This window comes from Triturus cristatus, chromosome 7 (assembly GCF_964204655.1).
Source record: "Triturus cristatus chromosome 7, aTriCri1.1, whole genome shotgun sequence".
Classification (NCBI taxonomy): domain Eukaryota; kingdom Metazoa; phylum Chordata; class Amphibia; order Caudata; family Salamandridae; genus Triturus; species Triturus cristatus.
Window position 1 is genome coordinate 661,677,781 of NC_140590.1, and position 18,807 is coordinate 661,696,587.

Consider the following 18,807-nt stretch of genomic DNA (forward strand, 5'->3'; position numbering starts at 1 on the left):
GCAAAACTCTATTAAGGAGCTAAATATGGCTTCTAGTACAAAAGAATCTGTTAACGCTGTAGCGTCTACGAGTGCTGATGGAAATTCCTCTAGAAAGCCAAAAAACATGGAAAAGGGGTTTTTCAAGAAAACCAACGTGTGTTACAGATGTGGGTATTTACCACATGGCAGGGACAATAGATTTTGTCCAGGGAAGAATGCAAAGTGTCATAAGTGTGGCAGAATGGGGCATTTGGCGAAGGTGTGCCAGACCAATACGCTTAAGAGTGAAAAAGTAAATAGTGTGGTCAAAGATGAGCGACTGAATGAGAATGACATTGTACAGGAGTTTCAAGATATGATTGTCACGGTCACTGAGGAGGGCATTGTTTCTGGTGATCCTGCTGATTGTGTTGATCCCTATGCGGACATAAGAGTGGGTTATGTTACATTGAAGTTGTTGGTGGATTCTGGAGCACGTATCACTATGATTACATATGAACTTAGAGAGTCTTGGGGTGAGAGACAACTTTTTCCACCAGATAGAGCACCTGTTTCCTATGAAGGACGCAAGATAGACTTGGAGGGGTATATAGAGGATGTGCTGGAGTTCAGAGGTCGCAGAATCCAAGGTAAGATTTATGTGGCTGTGCGTGGCTTAAACAGTTTAGGCTGGTACCACCAAGGCCTGTTTGGGATGATTTTGAAGCCGGGGACGAGTGAACAGGTATTGGTTGTGCAAGAGGTTTGTGGTTCATATGGGTTGGAGCGTGAATTCCCTGGTGTGTTTTCTGATGCTCTCGGAAAAATCAATGGCTTCAAACACAAGATTAAGGTTAAGAGTAATGCAGTGCCAGTCAAGCACAAGGTGAGGTCAGTACCATTCAGTCTTAGGGCAGATCTTAAGGCAGAGTTAGAAAGGTTGGAAAATTCTGGTATTATAGAGCCTGTAGAGTCCAGTTTGTGGCTTAGTCCATTGGTGGTCGCACGTAAGCGTAATGGGGAGATCCGCTTATGCATAGATTTGAGGAGTCTCAACAAGGAAATTTGGGTAGATGCTCACCCTCTTCCTAAAATTGGAGATTTACTAGTAGAGCTTAGGGGAGCTGAATGGTTCTCGAAAATTGACCTAGCGTCGGCATATCATCAGGTTTTGTTAGATGTTGATTCTCGCCATTACACGGCTTTCAATACTCCTTTTGGGTCGTTCCAATTCTGTAGGATGCCCTTTGGGCTAGCATCTGCAGCGTCTGTTTTCCAGAGAGTCATGCAGTCGGTGTTGCACGATGTAAAAGGTGTTGTAATTTTTCAAGATGATGTGTTGATCTTCAGCAAGCATTTGGATGAACATGACAAGGTTCTTAGAACAGTTCTAAGAATTTTTGAAGAAAAAGGGATAGTTGTCAAGAAGAACAAATGTGAATTCTGGAAGAAGGAGATAGAATTCTTAGGACACCTGGTCTCCGGTGATGGTGTGAGTCCGAGGCCTGGGTTAGTTAAAGCAGTTGTGGAGTGTCCTTGTCCCAAGAACAAAGAAGAGTTACGCTCCTTCTTGGGGTTGTGTGAATTTTATTCACGGTTTATACCTGGCTATGCTACTAAAATGAAAAGCTTATCCAATATGCTGCGGTCGAATGTCACGTTCATGTGGGATGACCTATGTCAAGAAACGTTTGAGCTGGTCAAGGCTGAAATGACTAATGCAAAATCTTTGAGGGCTTATGATCCAACGGTACCCTGTATTATTACAGTTGATGCCAGTAGTTATGGTTTGGGTGCGGTTCTTACTCAGGTCTCGGGTGAAGATGAGGTCACCATTAGTTATGCATCCAGGTTACTAAGGGATCCCGAGGTCAATTACTCTGTGATAGAGAAGGAATTGTTAGCATGCTTTTGGGCATGTGAGAAGTTTAGAACGTAAATATGGGGTAGGAAATTCCAGATTCATACGGACCACAAACCTTTGGTTTATATTTTGGGTGGTGAGCGTTTAAAATATGCTACTCCTCGCATTGCACGGTTGACCACTAAACTGTTACAGTATGATTTTGTTACAAAACATATTCCTGGAAAACAAAATGTTAGAGCTGACATGTTGTCCAGACTCCCTCTAGGTGAGGATGATCCTTTAGATTTGGATGAGGACAAGGAGGATTGTTTTATTGCTGTGGTGGATGCAGTTCACAACAAGGCTTGCAGTGAGGTGGAATGGAGGAGAAGCTGTGAATGAAGATCGTTGTTTGTTTAAGGTGAAAGAATTTATTGTGAAAGGTTGGCCACGAGAAAAAGGTGTGGACTCTGAAATTCAACCCTTTTGAAAGATTTCAGAGGAGTTGTCCATTGAGGATGGTGTGGTCATGAGGGATGGTAGGTGTGTGCCTCCCTTTGGGATTCGTCCTAAATTGATTGATTGTGCACACGATGGTCATTTGGGTGCAACCATGACAAAGAAACGCCTTAGGTTACATTATTGGTGGCCTTCTATGGATAAGGACATAGAAGAGAATGTTAAACGGTGTGGCGTGTGTAGTGGTGCGGAGAAGAAATTGAGGGTAGTTACTCCTCCGCTTCAACCTATTTCATATCCCACTAAACCATGGTTGAAGGTGGGTATTGATTTAGTTGGTCCATTCAACTTTCTACCTTACAATCTACGATTTGCATTTGTTTTAATGGATTTCCATAGTAAGTGGCCTGAGGTGAAATTTTGTTCTTCACCCACTGCTAACAATGCTATTATTTTCCTCAAAGAGATATTCATGAGGGAAGGATTTCCAGAGGCCATTGTTTCGGGCAATGGTGTTCAATTTGTAAGTCAGGATATGGATGAGTTTTTAAAGGAGTCAAGTGTGAAACATTTGAAGAGCTCTGTTGGACATCCCCAAACTAATGGGTTGGTAGAGAGAATGAACAGGGTGGTCGTGGATTGCATCAAATGGGCGAAACAAAATTGTTACAACATTGAAGGTGCGGTCAGGTCTATGTTGTGGTTCTACCACACAACACCTCACTCACTTACCAAAATTTCTCCTTTCGTTTCATTGAAAGGGAGAGTACCTACTTCCACGTTGTACCCTGCTTGGTTGTTAAGGACGGTTGCTAACAAGGTTTTGTGTAACATTGACAGTGCTGCATTGGAGTCACGGTGAAGGATGCTCAGAAGAGAATGGCTGACAGATATAACTTGAAAAAGTCTGTTAAGGTGGTTGGTGTATGTCCTGGGGATCTGGTTCGGATTAAAAACACACGTTATGTTAGAAAAGGTGGAATGAACTTTGGCGAACCTGTTTGTGTGGAAAAAGTGTGTGGTGGTACTGTAATGGTTAAGGGTGGTCATTGGTGGAACTTGAGCAAAGTGGTCAAAGTTCAATCTACATGTGATACACATTCTGTTGTGTCCAATATTTCTAGGAAAACTTCAATGGTGTATGCTGGTCCTTCCAGTGTGTCACAATACGATGTTTGTGGAAACAAGGGGATTGGTTCTGTGCTAAGGAAGTCTACGCGTGTCAAACAACTTCCGTGGATGCTGCGTTAATTGTGTTGCTTCAAAGTGTAATCTTTATTAATTGTATTCCATTCAGATTTGCATTGAGCTTATTATCTTGCTTAACCTGTACTTCTTATTTGATGTTTATTTTTGTTTTTGTTTGTTTGGTTATTTTCGCTTTGTTTAAAATTTCATTATTCTTGTTTTTCAAAAAGAGATAATATGTTATGCTTAGCTATGCTTGTTGATTTGAGCTGAGCATTCTGTATGTTGTCATGAGAACACTCTGTGGGTGAGTTCTACACAGTGTCAGTTGGGACCTCTCTCTGACTAGGAGAGGAGCGGTGGCTCGTTGAACCTACAATAAAAGCATACAGACATCCTTCAAGTATCTGGTTTAATTCACATGCTTTTAGAAGATTCTAACACCGTTCCAAAACAGTCTTAAGCGTCACACGTCTGTCACACCCAGTCTACTGTAGAGCCGCTCTTCATGCCTGAAACACCACTCTAGTGACCTCAGAAATTGTCCCTGGAATAGGTATTTCATATAGGATATCCAGGATGTTATCTAAATCTATTAATGTCATCTCCACCCTTAAGGCAGGATCCTCTCATCCACCCTACAGCCAGTCATTCACTACCAGTGTCTGTGCCACCCAGTAATAAAGGCACATGTCAGCAATGGCGAGGCCATCATATATATCCATCACACATTTGCTGAGTGCAATTCTTAGAGGTTTAGTGGCTCATATGAAATGACACTCTTTGTCCATGACTGCGCAAAAAGAACTTTGTGGGATGGAGAAGGGAAGTTCTGGAGGGTGTCAAGCATTCATAGTAGGATCATCATCTTAAAAAATTCAACCCTGCTTGAAAGGTTGAAGGGCAGTTTGATCCATCTGCTCAAGTCTTCCTGGACTTCTAAGTAAGTAGTTGAAGGTTTAGACTCTATGCCAGCTCAGGTTCCCATGTCATATGCACCGTTAAATACAAAAAGTTAAGATGGCTGTAGGAGAGTAGGATCTGCACTTATGTTGCCCCCACTTTTTTTCTGATGTATACACTGGTTTCTGGCTATAGTCTGGCTGGGTCCCTGCTAATCAGGGACCCAGTCTCTCTGTTCTCTCTAAACGACTTGGTGTGCATATTAGATGCACTAGTGATTGGATACTGTGGTGCCTTATGAGCCCCTAGTATGTGGTACCTTAGGTACCTAGGGCATAGGCACTTCACAGGCCTACCAGGGGCTGCAGCATGTATTATGTCACCCCTGGGAAGCAGACCCAATATGACACCACAGGCCTGCTACTGAAGCCTGTGTGAGGTAGTGTTAGCACTCCTCACTGAGATATAGGTTCCTATATCTCACCATATACACACACATATAAACCTATCAGCCACCCCTAATGCAGGCCCTATCAATCTTGAGGGCAGGGTGCGTGGTTTACAATGTGAGGGGGTGCCTCTGCGTGAGCAGGGCCCCTCTGCAGCTACCAGAGTCTATTCTCTATGGCTGTTTGTGGATGCTGTTAAACCATATACTCTTAAATGCATTAAAATGCTAACTTTGGAATGACTGCATCAAAACATGTCGTGTTTGGTGTCAAACAACTTGGAATCATATCCCCACATCAGTCCATGATGTGGGAGCATGATCCCACCCTTCTAGAGGGGATGACATGTAAAACGATAGAAATCCTACAGAGCCCTGGCATCACAAAATGGATGCCACCAGCACAGACACTGGGCTGCCCTCCTGCTGCTGACTGAAAATCGCAGTGGGGGAAGCCCAACAAAAGGCATCCTGTCACAGGGAGGTGTCACCACCTTCCAGACAGGATTTAGTGTATTGGGGCTGGGTGGGATGCACTCCTAGAGTGCTTTGAAGTCCTGCACTGGGGGAGCAGTAGGCTCCTCTGTGCATATGCCAGCTCAAACCGGTTCAGGGGCTACCTGCCCCTGCTCTGGCGTGAAACTGGACAAAGGGAAGTGGGTGTAATCACTCCCTCCCCTGACCCTCCTAGAGGAGTGGTCATAGAGTTAGTCCCTCCCCTATCTTCACTATAAGATAGCAAGCTTTGCCATTGCAAATCAGATAACCCTGGACGACGCTCTACAAAGAAGAATCCTGGCCCTTCGATGTTCACTACCTTTGGAAGACAGAAGAATCTCCCTTGGAGTCAAGGAGTGACTCCCCTGCTTGGCAGGCACCAAAAACCTTAATCAATGGTTGCAAACGTTCCCGCTCCCACCGGAGTTCAAATTCCGTGCTGCCCCGGAAGTGGATTTCCTGACTTCTCGATGGCAATTGTGAGTTCCCAGCAAAGCTGTGGTGAGTGGACCCCACGAGTGACGAGTAACAGCAATACCCGGGGACCGTGCACTATTGTCGAGTGCAAACCCTCCACGACGTCGTACAGACTTGTGCATTGGACCATTTGTGGCCCAAGCCTCCAGCAGGCCTTCGCGATCCCTTACCCATTGGCTTGTGGGTCCCCCGAAGACTTTCTTATCGACTAAAAGGGCTCCCCTGGTTGCTCCAGGCCTGCCCTCACTTACCCTCGCTGGGTGAGTCCCTCAGACCTTGCTGGTCTGCACCATCGACTTTCTTCAGTCTACACGAGACTTGCGGTTGCCAAGGCTTGTTGGCTCCAATCCGGTTGCCGACACCCCCATCAGCTGCAGACGTTGTGGGACACTCCGAATCCAGCCGCTGGTCATCGTCGATCCCTCCTGGACCTCGTGAGCGAAGAGTCAAATCACCATCGACAACCTGAATTCACCCGACATCCGTGGGCAGCCATCTTCCCGGCCACCGGACACTGGCAAGTGACCTTGAACACTGTCCCTTCAATTTTCAGGTCTTCAGCATCTCAAATTCACCCTTGGATTCCACCGGACACTTCTTCAGTCGATGCAAGCAGCAAGTCTTCTTTAGTCTCCATAGAAAACAGCAACGCGACCGACACCAAAAGACACCTATGCACCCGGCTTCCCTGGGTGAGGTAACTCGTGCACTCCGGTTCCCTAGTGTGTGTTAGCCCTCGAAGTACTTACCTTGTAAGTGGCTTGCTGGTAGACTTCCTCGAAGTACCCTAGAACTTTAAAAATCAAACCGCAACTTGCACCATTATAATCAATAGGGAACCCGTGGCTGTGTTCACACACTGCATGCATCTCCCGTGGACCTGTTACTTACCTGCTAACACTGCAAAAGTGAAGCCCCAGTGATTCCCCAGGCCCTAGGCCTTGTCATTTTGCAAGTCGACATTCTTATACCATTTTTTTAGTATATGGTCTGGAACGCCCCTAGGGCTCCAGCCATATTTGTGCTTAATTTATTGTGAAACGTTGACATTTGAATGTGTATCTGGCTTCTAATCTCATAAAGAGATTAGTAGAGTGTGTCTAGTAATAAATACATATATATTTGATATATATACCTGTGTGGTGTCCTTTCATTTGGTAATTCAAGAGATTATAAGGTAAAACAAGCTGCTTTACATTCATCTGAGATTTAGCCTGAAGGCTGCTCTCCACAGCTACCACTAGGATAGCTTTCTTTAAAAGGTTGTCTTAAACCTATCTACCGTAAGAGTCGAATTGGACTGGTGCAAGGTGGCCACTATAACTAGTGACCAGCATATGCCAGGCCAACTTCTCACAATGGCGAATTGGCATGACTGGTTGCTAGGTCTCATTCCTCCTATCCCATCTAAGGTGAAAATGGAGGGACTTTGACCACTTTATGCACAGGTCAGATGTTGACCAGAAGGCCTCAAGCATATGAATTAGTCAGGGTCTCGTCATGTTGGGTCGAGCCATGAAAAGAAGTTTATCTTCAGCGTAGAAGGCTATTCTGCTCTCCATTGACATTCCCCAGTAAAAGTCCTATAAGTGAACATCACATATCACCCATGCTGATAGTGATTCTATTGCCAGGATGTAGGGGAGGGGCTACAGTGTGCACTCTTGCCAAGTGCCCTCTGGATTGCTAATTGGAGGACACAGCCTTAGAACTTGTATAAAACACGGACAAGTAGGATGTTAACCGAGTTCTGAATTCTTATTTCCAAGAAGGCAGTCCACGGAGTGAAAAGTTTTTTAACCTCTTCAGTGTCCATGACGAGATGGTCTCGTCATGGAGCACGGTTGCGCTGTGCCCATGACGAGACTATCTCGTCATGAACCCCGCCCGCTAATGTAACGCCCGGCACAGGGCGGGAAAAGGGCGTGGCACTGAAGGGGTTAAAATTCGATAGGCATAAGGGTTGTGGAGAAGTGCAAGTACTGAAATCAGGTCAGAGGCAAATTGTCTCTTTGAAATACAATGGCACGTGCTGCAATTAGGAATTAAACCACACTGGCCAGGATGGACCAGGCAGCCTGGTAGGCTAGTGAGGCATTCACAAGAACATTGGCAAAGAGTGTAAACTCAACATTTTTGGAGAGATTGATTTATAGAAGGTGGAGCGGTCAGGAGACTTGCCCAATATCGGCAACACCACTATGGTCCCCAATTCCACCACCGAGGAGAGGTGGCCCCTGATGATGGCCTTAGTATAAATATTCAGAATGGGTGGCAAGATAACCGAGCCACATTTATGGTAGTATTCTCTTGGGAACCCATCCGGTCCTGCTTCCTACGAGGGATTAGGTCAGTGATAATTTTATTTGTCTCTTCCAGAGGCACGGGTTGGTCCAGTGTTCACGATCGGGTGCAGTCACCGAGACATAAATATGTCAGTAATTTATGGAGCCAGCTATTCTCGTGTCAGACAGGGACACTCCGCATGTAGGGCCCCATTGTAATTCACTCAGGGAGAGGCTATTTCAACTACAGTTGTTGCCTGTGCCCCAGGTCCTTGGTGGCCAGCCAGTGGAGGAGCTTACTTTATCTTTCTTCCCATTCATATACCCACCTGGCTGAGGCTTCTCAGCATCACTGTGCTTCATCTAGGCATAGTTGTCGCTATGAAGTCCTGTTCACTACTAGGATGTGGCTTACTTGCTCCAATTGAACCCCTCGGTTATTGTGTTCCAGTGTATGAATAGCTGTCTCCAAGTCAGTGATTCTGGCATATGTCGCACAAGACTTGCCTCTAATATAGGAGAAGGCTACTCTCCTCATGGTGGCCTTACAGGCCTCACATAGGATCCGGGCGAGTCCACTGTCCCTCGGTTACTCTCGAGAAAGGCCTTCAATTGAGTGGGCCCAAGGGGGGTCAACTGCATACCCAACAAGAACCATGAATTCACTTCAGTTTATTCCTTGTCCTTCCATCTCCTTACATGAACTGTAATAGGAACAGGGGCAACCAAAGGTCTATAGTGGATAGCAACCCATTGGCCGCCGATGCATGCATAAACCCTTGGTCCCCAGGATTTCTAACCATTCAGGCTTCACTTATGCCCAAAACACAGTTGGCCAAACCCCAGTCAGTGATACACGTAGTTTCAGAGGGTCTGAGTGAGTACGCGGGATCCAAGATATTAATAAAGTCCCGTTGATGATTGTCCTACCTTGGGATAAAAGCAGGATGAGGTCCCTGAGGGTCCTTAGGGTGAATGAGGACAGTGAAGGTGGGATGTATAGACTTAGTAGGTTATAGTGAGTCTGTTCTAGAGAACCCTTCAGGATCACATAATGCTGCAAGGCATCACATGAGATTTGGGAGACCACCAATGGCATGGAATTGTAAACAATCATCGTCACCCACTGGAACCATGGGTAAACCCCTCATGATATATTCTTTCATAGCTATATCTGGCCAGAAGAGTACATGTGCTGTCCACCAGGTGGGTGTCTTGTAGCATTAAAATCATAGGGGCATGACAGTGCACAAATTGCATGATACCACCTTTCTAAATATGGTCAAGAAGACCATTGATGTTCCATGACATTGCTGTAATGGCTGGCATGGCATCTGGCCAGATTTGAGGGATTTTAGGGTGATAGGGATAGCGCGTGTGCCCATGGCATTTGCAGCGCAGCAAATGGGGGGTGATGTTGCTGACCCAGGTGGTTTGGGGAGCTGCTAATGTGAAAGTGTAGAGAATCTAAGTGTTGCTGTGTGCTGTGGTAGGCATAAGCATAAAAAACAAGGTAACAAACTAAACAAACCCTTATCCCGCCAAGGCCCCCTTTTCTATACTTCCCTCCATAGAAGAATCTGTCACCCAAAATCAAAACCCCAACTTATGAACTAGGTGGTAACTCTAACCTCCCTACACCCTTCTGTGCACCCTGGCATTGAAGAGTTGTAGTAAGGATACAATGGTGCTAACGTGCTATGAATTATACAAGTGAACATGTTATACTCTCCCCGTGCAGTCAATGCTCATTATCCCTCTCTAGTGGGGGTGTTCCAGGTTCCGAGTAGTCACTTAGTCCCCCATCTTCTTTATTGTATTCCGATGATGCTTTTGCTCCCTGATGCCGCCTTCAGGATCTTTTCTGGCATCTGTCTCCCCAGGCCTCCCCCTTTGGCTTCTATGTGTCTGTTCTGGCTGGCCTTGGCCACAGTGTGACCTGGTTTGTCTGGAAGAGCCATTGTTTGGTTAACTAGTTTCAGGCCACCTCTGGGGTTTTAAAGAAGTGTGACTTGCCTGCGTGGATAACCCTCAGCTTCACTGGGAAGAGTATCATATAATACAGGTCCATAACTCTGAGTTTCTGTTTTACATACTCATATGATTTCCACTGCTGTTATATTGGTGGTTGTAGCACCATAGTGCAAGGGTGCCTGCGTTGGCTCTAGGCATCAAATTATGAACCAGCTCAGGTAGAAAGGACAGGAATGCACCGTATCTTGTAAATACAGTGCATTCCCACCCTTTTAAATTGGTGTAGGGCAGCGCAGCAATAAGATTTGTGGCACTGCCCTACGCCAATTCATTGTAAATGAGGCGCTTAGTGCCTGTGGCCTGTCTATGTGACACATGACTCGGTGTAGCTGACAATTGGGTTTTTTGTATTGCTCCTAGACCGTCACACACAATAGAGAGCTAGGGTGTGTCTTGCTGGGCCATCACTGGCAGGGTAGGAGGGTAGCTCTACTTATATTTGAGTAGGCCTTGTCCTGTCTCCACTCAAAGGGCTCCATACTCCTTGTAGTTAGTCTGGAGCCATTGCTGGGAAGGCATGGCACCTGTACACTTCAAACAAATACCTCTAGAAGCTTCTTCCACTCAAAAGGAAGACACAGGTATGAAAGTTGGACCTCAGACACCAAGACTTCAGTTCACTTATGGACCTGTGGAAATTCGGTTAAGAATAATGACTGCTGTACTGCTGAAAGGACTGCCGCTCTGCTGCACAGCTTCCCTGCAGGACTATTGCCTTGCTAGACTTTGTTGGATTGTTGTCTTGCTGCCCTTCTGTCTGAGGCAGAGGGATTTGGGCCTGCACCTAAACCCAGGACTCCAGGAGTGACTCCAATGGCTAGTCTGCTGGCCTCCTGTTCAGTGCCACAGGGACATTGCAGGCTCCTCACCACCTATACGGGCACCCAGATCCAGCTGGAGCAGGACCCTGATTCCTAGGTTTTTGCCCCTCAAGTCCTGGACCCTTGGTATGGCCTCAGAGAGGTTGAATTGAAGTTTCTGTGCTTTTCACAACCGCGTATCGGCCTGTTGGCACTGAAACCTTGACACTCGCACAGCCTGCCAATGTGAAGTTCCATCAGCGTTACAGCATTGACAGCTTGCGGGGAGCACCACTGTGTAGCTCCATCCTGACAGCTCACAAGGACAAGAGGATGTTTACTCTACAGCGATGACAATCTGTGACGCCCAGTCTCCTCTTCATGCTGCATCAATGCCGGTCCACAATGCTCCTTCTGGCCCCCTCCACCGAGATCGATACTCTGCAATGGATTGAGAAGGTAACATTCCAGCGGGACTAAACTGTTCGTTGTATCCGACCCTTGCTCCATTGAGGTCATTCTGAACTTGTGACTTTCTTCTGGTCTCGCACAACCGGATAGCTGCTAGTGGCACTTTGGGCTGTTTGGTGCTATTTTATTCTTAAATATTTAATAATCCCTAACTTCAGTGCTACTGATTAGATTTTTGTTGTTTTGCAGTCAAATTATTTATAACATTTTCCTCTATTTTTCCAAATTGGTGTGGGTTTTTTTTCTTATGTTTTGTTTTCACTTTATTACTGTTTGAAGTGATGCATAAATACTTTAAACATTGCCTCTAAGTTAAGCCTGACTGCTCTGTGCCAAACTACCAGAGGGCTGTACACCGGTTAATTTAGGATTGGCTTGTGCCTCACCATGACAAGAATTGTGGTTGTTGCTTGAGCATTGTAAATGATGAAGAATAGCAGAGCCGTGGCTTAGTGCAGTAAGATCATAGACGCACGAGAAATTTCTGTTAAACCAGTATAATCTTATGTATTATTGGAAATTTAAGGTTACACTAGTTATGTGAAATTCCTGAAACAGAACTGTTATGGCACATTGCGTAATTGTATGTCTTTTGCTGCTAAGATTGTGGCAAGCTGGCAAGATCTGTATTAACGCAAACAACCAGAAAGCAAGTAAATACTGTTTGAGGTGAGTGTGTTTTTGTGCTATTTCTTATACACAATATAAGTCCTCATTTCCAATTTGACACAAGGACGCATTCCCTGCTGAAATATAGTCCTAATTGACAGTTTTGCTTTTCCAATAATTTTGTGTAATTTGTGTTATTGTCATATGTTTTTGATTAATAATACATTGCATATTTTTGTATGTATGATATGTTTGTTAATATTTGTGCACATCTGGTAGAGAAAACTGATTTTATTTGATGTTCCTTTATTATGAAGTTAATCTAGTCCTATTTGGTCTGAGGGGGTGGTTTGTTTGTTGTCGAAACATGGGTTAACAAATTGCTATATTGAATTCTATTGATGGCCTCGAGATCAACAGATCTGAATGTTTTTACATTTGTCAGGAGTTGTTTATGCTCAAGGTAATACCCAGAACTATTGAACTGCTGAAGCCCTAGGACACAATAATTTGGAATCTAGAATGTTTTGTTGTAGGATAAATAAAGCATCAATATGTGGAGGTTTTGGATGCCCCCAGAATATCAGAAAATGTGTGGATTGTGGATGGCCAGGATAGGCTTGACTTGTAAAATGAGAATTATGATACATCATGTAATTCATGAATGTAATTGTATTGCTGACACAGAATGCTCTAATGTTTTGTTGTATGATTATTTTTGTATGCTTGAGAAAGGGGTGACTGTTCTTGAAGTTGTGTTCTTCTCACATTATATGAATAAATCCTCTAAAGTTACTGCCAGACTGCTTAAAATGCATTCCTTAAGGCCTGGAGGCTTGTTGCCCCATGAAGTGTATTCTGCACAGCCTACTTCACGGTGATGTTTATATACAACTGAGCTGCAATATTTATGTTTCCAAAACTACAGGCTTGATTTAGACTTGCGAGATAACTTGAAAATCCTCCAATTTCAGGTGGAAGTGCTAAATCCAGCAGAGAAGTAATCAATTGAACTTCTTTCATCATACCGCCAGTCTTTTAGTTAATGAGCAATCAGAGGGGCTCCAATTCTTGACATTATCGACCACATGTGAAACAAGGAGAAATTACACCGGCTTTCATTTACAGAAAGTAACCAAACATAGATCACCCTTCCTCATGGTGGAGACAGAAATGGCCTAATCTAATCATGTGTGCTGCCCAATATGGCCTGATATGTTCCAGCTGAGGAGATTCACCCACTATCTAGTAGATCAGTTGACCTTTGAAATAACTCACCCAAGAGCTTGGAGAAATACTATCGGCATGATTACAAGTGACGCGAAACAGAATTACGGTGAGGAATTCCAACGCACCAGGCATGACTAGCCCGGTGTTCCCGAACCTGTTTTTCCTTGGTGCAGAACACTGGACACAAGTTTATCTGCCAAAAGATCATTTTGATACAAACATTTGAGGCTTTGCACACCCCTGCCTGATGTTTTCTTCAAGTAAGAGGGAGCTTTTTCTAAGGCAAGTGTGAAACTATTTTTCCCTTCTCTTGCCAACCCTTCCTACCGCTCTACCTCCCCATCCCTCATCCCACACAGAATCACTCTCACACATTTACCACCATACGAGCAGGTGGTCTATGTGTGTGTCAAACCTCCTGGAATAATTTTGTGTTTGTAGAGTTATACCCCCTTCTGAAGGGTTTAACTAATAATTGCACAGTAATTCTCAACTAGTAATCATGGCCTATATCATCTACAAAAATCTGAATACCATCATGCTATGTTAACTTGCCCCTACTCGTACTCTTCATGACTGACCCAGATTCTTAATCTTTATATTCACCTATTGTAATAATGATGCTTACTTGCTCATTGCTGTTTGACACTGCCTGCTGTGAACACCTTGGAAGTCACTCAAGAGTATGCTAAACAAAATTGCAAGGACTGACAACCTCGTGCTCTAGATTGTAAAAATGAATTACCGTAGATGGTAGCCAATGCCCCACTTCCTCTTCAGAAACATAGATGTGCCGACACACTTCAACCTCCCTTTTGACAGCACAGCTTTCCGATCTGAAAATTAAAAAAACAAAAACAGTCATGTTTTTAGCAAAATAGAGTACCAAGATTTGGTTGTCAGGGGGAGAACTGGGATTAACCTCATTAAAGCAAATGTCAAGACAACATTTCTTGGGCTACAAAAATCTGAAGTACTCACCGAAAAATCAAGCAAAATATTTCCAAAATTGAAAGTGCATGAATTACCCTTAAACGTGAGGTGTAGGTCTACAAGAGACTGTCTTCTATGCAAGAATCAAGATGTCACGATGTGGAACAAGAATGGAGTTTTATCCATGTGGGACATAGGCCCTAACATAGACACTGCTTAGTGGAAAAAATGTTCTAGCAAATACCCACACAGCTTAATTCTTCCTCTGTAGCTTCTCAGAAGCGGAAGGCTCCTTCAAGGCTGTGACAGAGTATTAATGGACATTAAACATTTTGGGTGTTGGGTGCTCCATTGAAGACAATAAAGTGTCTCAGGGCTAATGACGGCTTGTATACGCCTTCTGCTCCAGCATTCCAATGTGTGTCTTTCTGTTACTCCCTTTTAATTTAGAACATTCTACATCGGAGACCTGAACTATCACCTGGAAAACAACAACGACAGCAACTCCTCCACCCTGATCGACAATCTCGCCAACCTCGGCTCAAACAGCTTGTCACAACGCTGACCCACACCGCCGGCCACACACTTGACGCAATCTTCTCCTCAAGCCCCCACGTCACCTTCAGCCACGTCTCTGAACTCACCTGGACCGATCACCATTGTATCAATTTCTCCCTCCGAAATCCGCTCGCACCCCACCGCACCCTACAAACCCCCGCCGCCGCTGGGGCAAGATCACTGAGGAACAACTCCAGACAAGCCTCCCACCGAACCCTCCGATGAACCCCACCAACCCGGATGAGGGGGCACTCTCCCTCGAACGCTGGATGAACGACTGCGCCAACACCATCGCACCACTGAAAACCCCCACCGACAGAGGCACCAGCAGAAGAGTCAGCTGGTTCTCCCCGGAACTCCTCGACTCCAAACGCACCTTCCGGAAACTGGAAAACACACTGAACTGGGACAAGACGCCAGACAGCCACACTGCCCACAAAGACGCCATCCGCAACCACCACCACCTCATCAGGACCGCCAAAAAGACCTCCTTCACAGACCGCCTCGACAACAACGCGCACAACAGCAAGGAGCTCTTCACCATCGTAAAAGAACTCTCCAACCCCAGCTCCAACGCCAACGACATCCCACCATCACAAGCCCTGTGCGACTCGCTTGCCACCTTCTTCCACCGGAAAATCACCGACATCCACAACAGCTTCAGACCCCGGACGACCCCGGCCGACCACGCCGCACCTAACCCACCGCACCCCACTACCCACGAAGCCCTGACCACCTGGGCTAACGTGAGCATCGAGGACACTATCAAGACCATGGGATCTATCCACTCCGGCTCCCCTTCAGACCCCCTCCCACATCACATCTTCAACAAAGCCAGCAACTCCATCGCACCCCACCTGCACAAAATCATTAACCTCTCCTTTGAGACCACCACCTTCCCTGAGAGCTGGAAGCACGCAGAGATCAACGCCCTACTGAAGAAACCCAAAGCTGACCCGAGCGACCTCAAAAACTTCCGCCCCATCTCCCTGCTCCCGTTCTCAGCTAAGGTCAACGAGAAGATAGTGAACACCCAGCTCACCCGTCACCTCGAAGACAACAACATCCTGGACCCATCACAATCAGGATTCCGCAGCAACCACAGCACCGAGACCGCCCTCATCGCCGCCACAGACGACATCAGAATACTGCTAGACAACGGCGAGACAGCAGCCCTCCTGGACCTCTCCGCCGCCTTCGACACTGCCTGCCACCGCATACTACGCACGCGCCTCCACGACGCAGGGATCCGAAACAAAGCCCTGGACTGGATCACCTCCTTCCTCTCCGGCAGAACTCAGAGAGTCTGCCTCCCCCCGTTCCGCTCCGAGGCTTTCAAGATCGTCTGCGGCGTCCCACAAGGATCCTCCCTCAGCCCGACGCTGTTCAACGTCTACATGGCACCACTAGCGCACATCGCCCGACATCACGACCTCAACATAATCTCCTACGCCGACGACACGCAACTGATCCTTTCCCTCACCAAGGACCCCCTCACCGCCAAATCCAACCTCCATCAGGGAATGAAGGCTGTCGCCGACTGGATGGAGGACAGCTGCCTCAAACTGAACACAGACAAGACAGAAATCCTCATCCTCGGGTCCAACCCCTCCGCATGGGACGACTGCTGGTGGCCCACATCTCTGGGGTCCATCCCGGCCCCCACCGACCACGCACGCAACCTGGGAGTCATCCTCGACTCAAAACTCTCCATGACCAAACAAGTCAACGCAGTCTCCTCCACCTGTTTCAACACCCTCCGCATGCTCCGCAAGATCTTCAGATGGATCCCGACAAACACGAGGAAAACAGTCACCCAAGCCCTGGTCAGCAGCATGCTCGACTACGTAAACGCCCTCTACGCCGGAACCTCGGCCAAACTCATCAGCAGACTACAGAGAATCCAGAATACCTCTGAACGCCTGATCCTCGACGTCCCGCGCCGCAACCGCATCTCCTCCACCTGAGGAACCTGCACTGGCTCCCTGTCGACAAGAGAATCTCCTTCAAGCTCCTGATCCACGCACACAAAGCACTCCACAAAACCGGCCCAGCCTATCTCAACAGCCGACTCTCCTTCTACGTACCCAACAGGAAACTCCGCTCCGCTGACCACGCCCTGGCCACGGTCCCACGCATTCGGAGAACTACTTCCAGAGGCAGATCCTTCTCCCATCACACCGCCAAGACCTGGAACACCCTCCCCATCCACCTACGCCGAACCGAAGACCTGCTGACCTTCAGGAGACAACTCAAGACCTCGCTCTTCGACCAGTAACTTCCTCCCCTCCCCCCCCCCCCCCAGCGCCTTGAAACCCGCCCGGGTGTGTAGTGCGCTTTACAAATGACCTGATTGATTGATTGATTGATTGAATCTCAATGGGTGGAACATTTTAATAGCCGTATTGCCCTTCTGCCTCGGGCTATACTGGTTATAGCTCACTGCTTGGAACTTCGTTTTATGATTATATTGTAAAAGTGCTGAACCTCTATGATTTAAAGTGGTTATTGAAGGCCTTCTCCCTTCTTTTAGGCCCTCTACTCACCTATAAGTGGAATTCAGTTCAGGACCTTTAACAACCAGTTTAGCCTTCGGCAACAGGCTATAAGGCTACAGAATATAATTGAAAGGACTGGCCCTAATACAGCCAATGCTGCCAATCTTCTATTTCATTAGATCAGTTATAACCCTTTATTCTAAGATCTGTATCACAGGCAGATCATCATGATGACATCTGAGAAAAATCAGTAATACATAGTTACACAAAAGAATATGGAAGTCGCAATATGTATCACAACATATTAAAAAGTGAGAAAGATATGGAGGTAACGCAAGTCTTGGGGGGACGGTGATGGAGAACAGAGGTGATGACTATTAGTGGAACTGGGAGGTGAGAATGAGTATGGAAAGGGGATTTGAGGGGATCTCTATTTAATGATACCGTCTCCATCAGTGTTTTAATGTGTGGTTACATCGTGGGGTACAATGAAAATCCACATCACATAGACCCGTCTACATGGACAGTACATGCTTATTTGAACTTTCTAATCTATGTTACAAGGCCCTGCCACCTTGGTGTGCATATTTCCAACTGCAGTGCCTATTTGTCAGCTTCTTTACCTTAGTAGGAGTAATCTTTATTCGGTTTTAAAACAAAAACCATTAAAGCACACATAAAAGTTACAGTTTAAAATAATTTCTGAATACTCATTTGAATACTTAAAGCCTGTAAACACAAATGAATTTAAGAAATGTGTCAAAATACAGTACAACATAATGAATAAATATTAAAGTGTTTGTTGTGGATTAGGCTTCCTAAAATTACATCCAGTCTCGCATTGGAGAGCACCACACTGTTTGGCCATTACATTAGAATCACATACTCTATAGTCTAGAACAGTACTACTCATGCATTACAAAAATGTAAAAAAAAAAACTGGTATACAAATCATGCAAGAGATAGCAGGTACTTCTCTACTAGCGGGTTATATGTTCTTATGTTTCAGCCGCCATGCATGTAACAGATATTTTGACAGGGCAAATATGAGCTATTCTGCGGTATTACTTCAAAGAATACTAATTGTAGCCCTAATTTGTCTTGTTGATATAATACGACAAATTGGAACTAGCCACGTTTTCCTGCTATCATACATCTCTCCATAGCCTCTCTTCCTAGTCTCATTTGGCCTTATTTTGTACCACTTTGTGGTGTTTCCTTTTTTGGGTCACAGTGTCTCTTTAACCATTTTTTATTGCACTCATGAGCTCCATTCGTGCATACTTACATGGATCATCGTACCATTCAGTTTTATTATTGCTTATGGCTGTATGCTTCACAGTTTTATAAAATAATCTTTTAATCTTCCCCTTTAAACCACTAAATATATCCGGGAATAGGCGCTCATCGTGAACATGCTTAAAGATGTCATCAATTGAGTGTGCTACAAAGGAGTACATCTGGGAAAGGGTTTCTTCATTTCCTTTTGTCGTGGGTCATTTGAACCTCCTGCAATTGTTACTAAGGGTGATTGGATTGGTCAGATTACCCTCTAGTTGGATCTGGTGGGGAGGGAGCAAGTGATTCAGTTCTAAATTAAGGGCATTGG

General features: G+C 45.6%; 1 protein-coding gene across 3 annotated transcripts in view; it reads right to left on the bottom strand.

Moving 5' to 3' along the window:
• Positions 1-18,807, bottom strand: part of LOC146810314 (ATP-binding cassette sub-family A member 10-like) — a 1,546,030-nt gene that overhangs the window by 726,101 nt on the left and 801,122 nt on the right. For all 3 annotated transcript variants that reach the window (XM_085617307.1, XM_085617308.1, XM_085617306.1), the window contains one exon: positions 13,955-14,045. In XM_085617307.1, the coding sequence (XP_085473433.1) occupies positions 13,955-14,045 (91 nt within the window). The remainder of the gene's footprint in view (positions 1-13,954; positions 14,046-18,807) is intronic.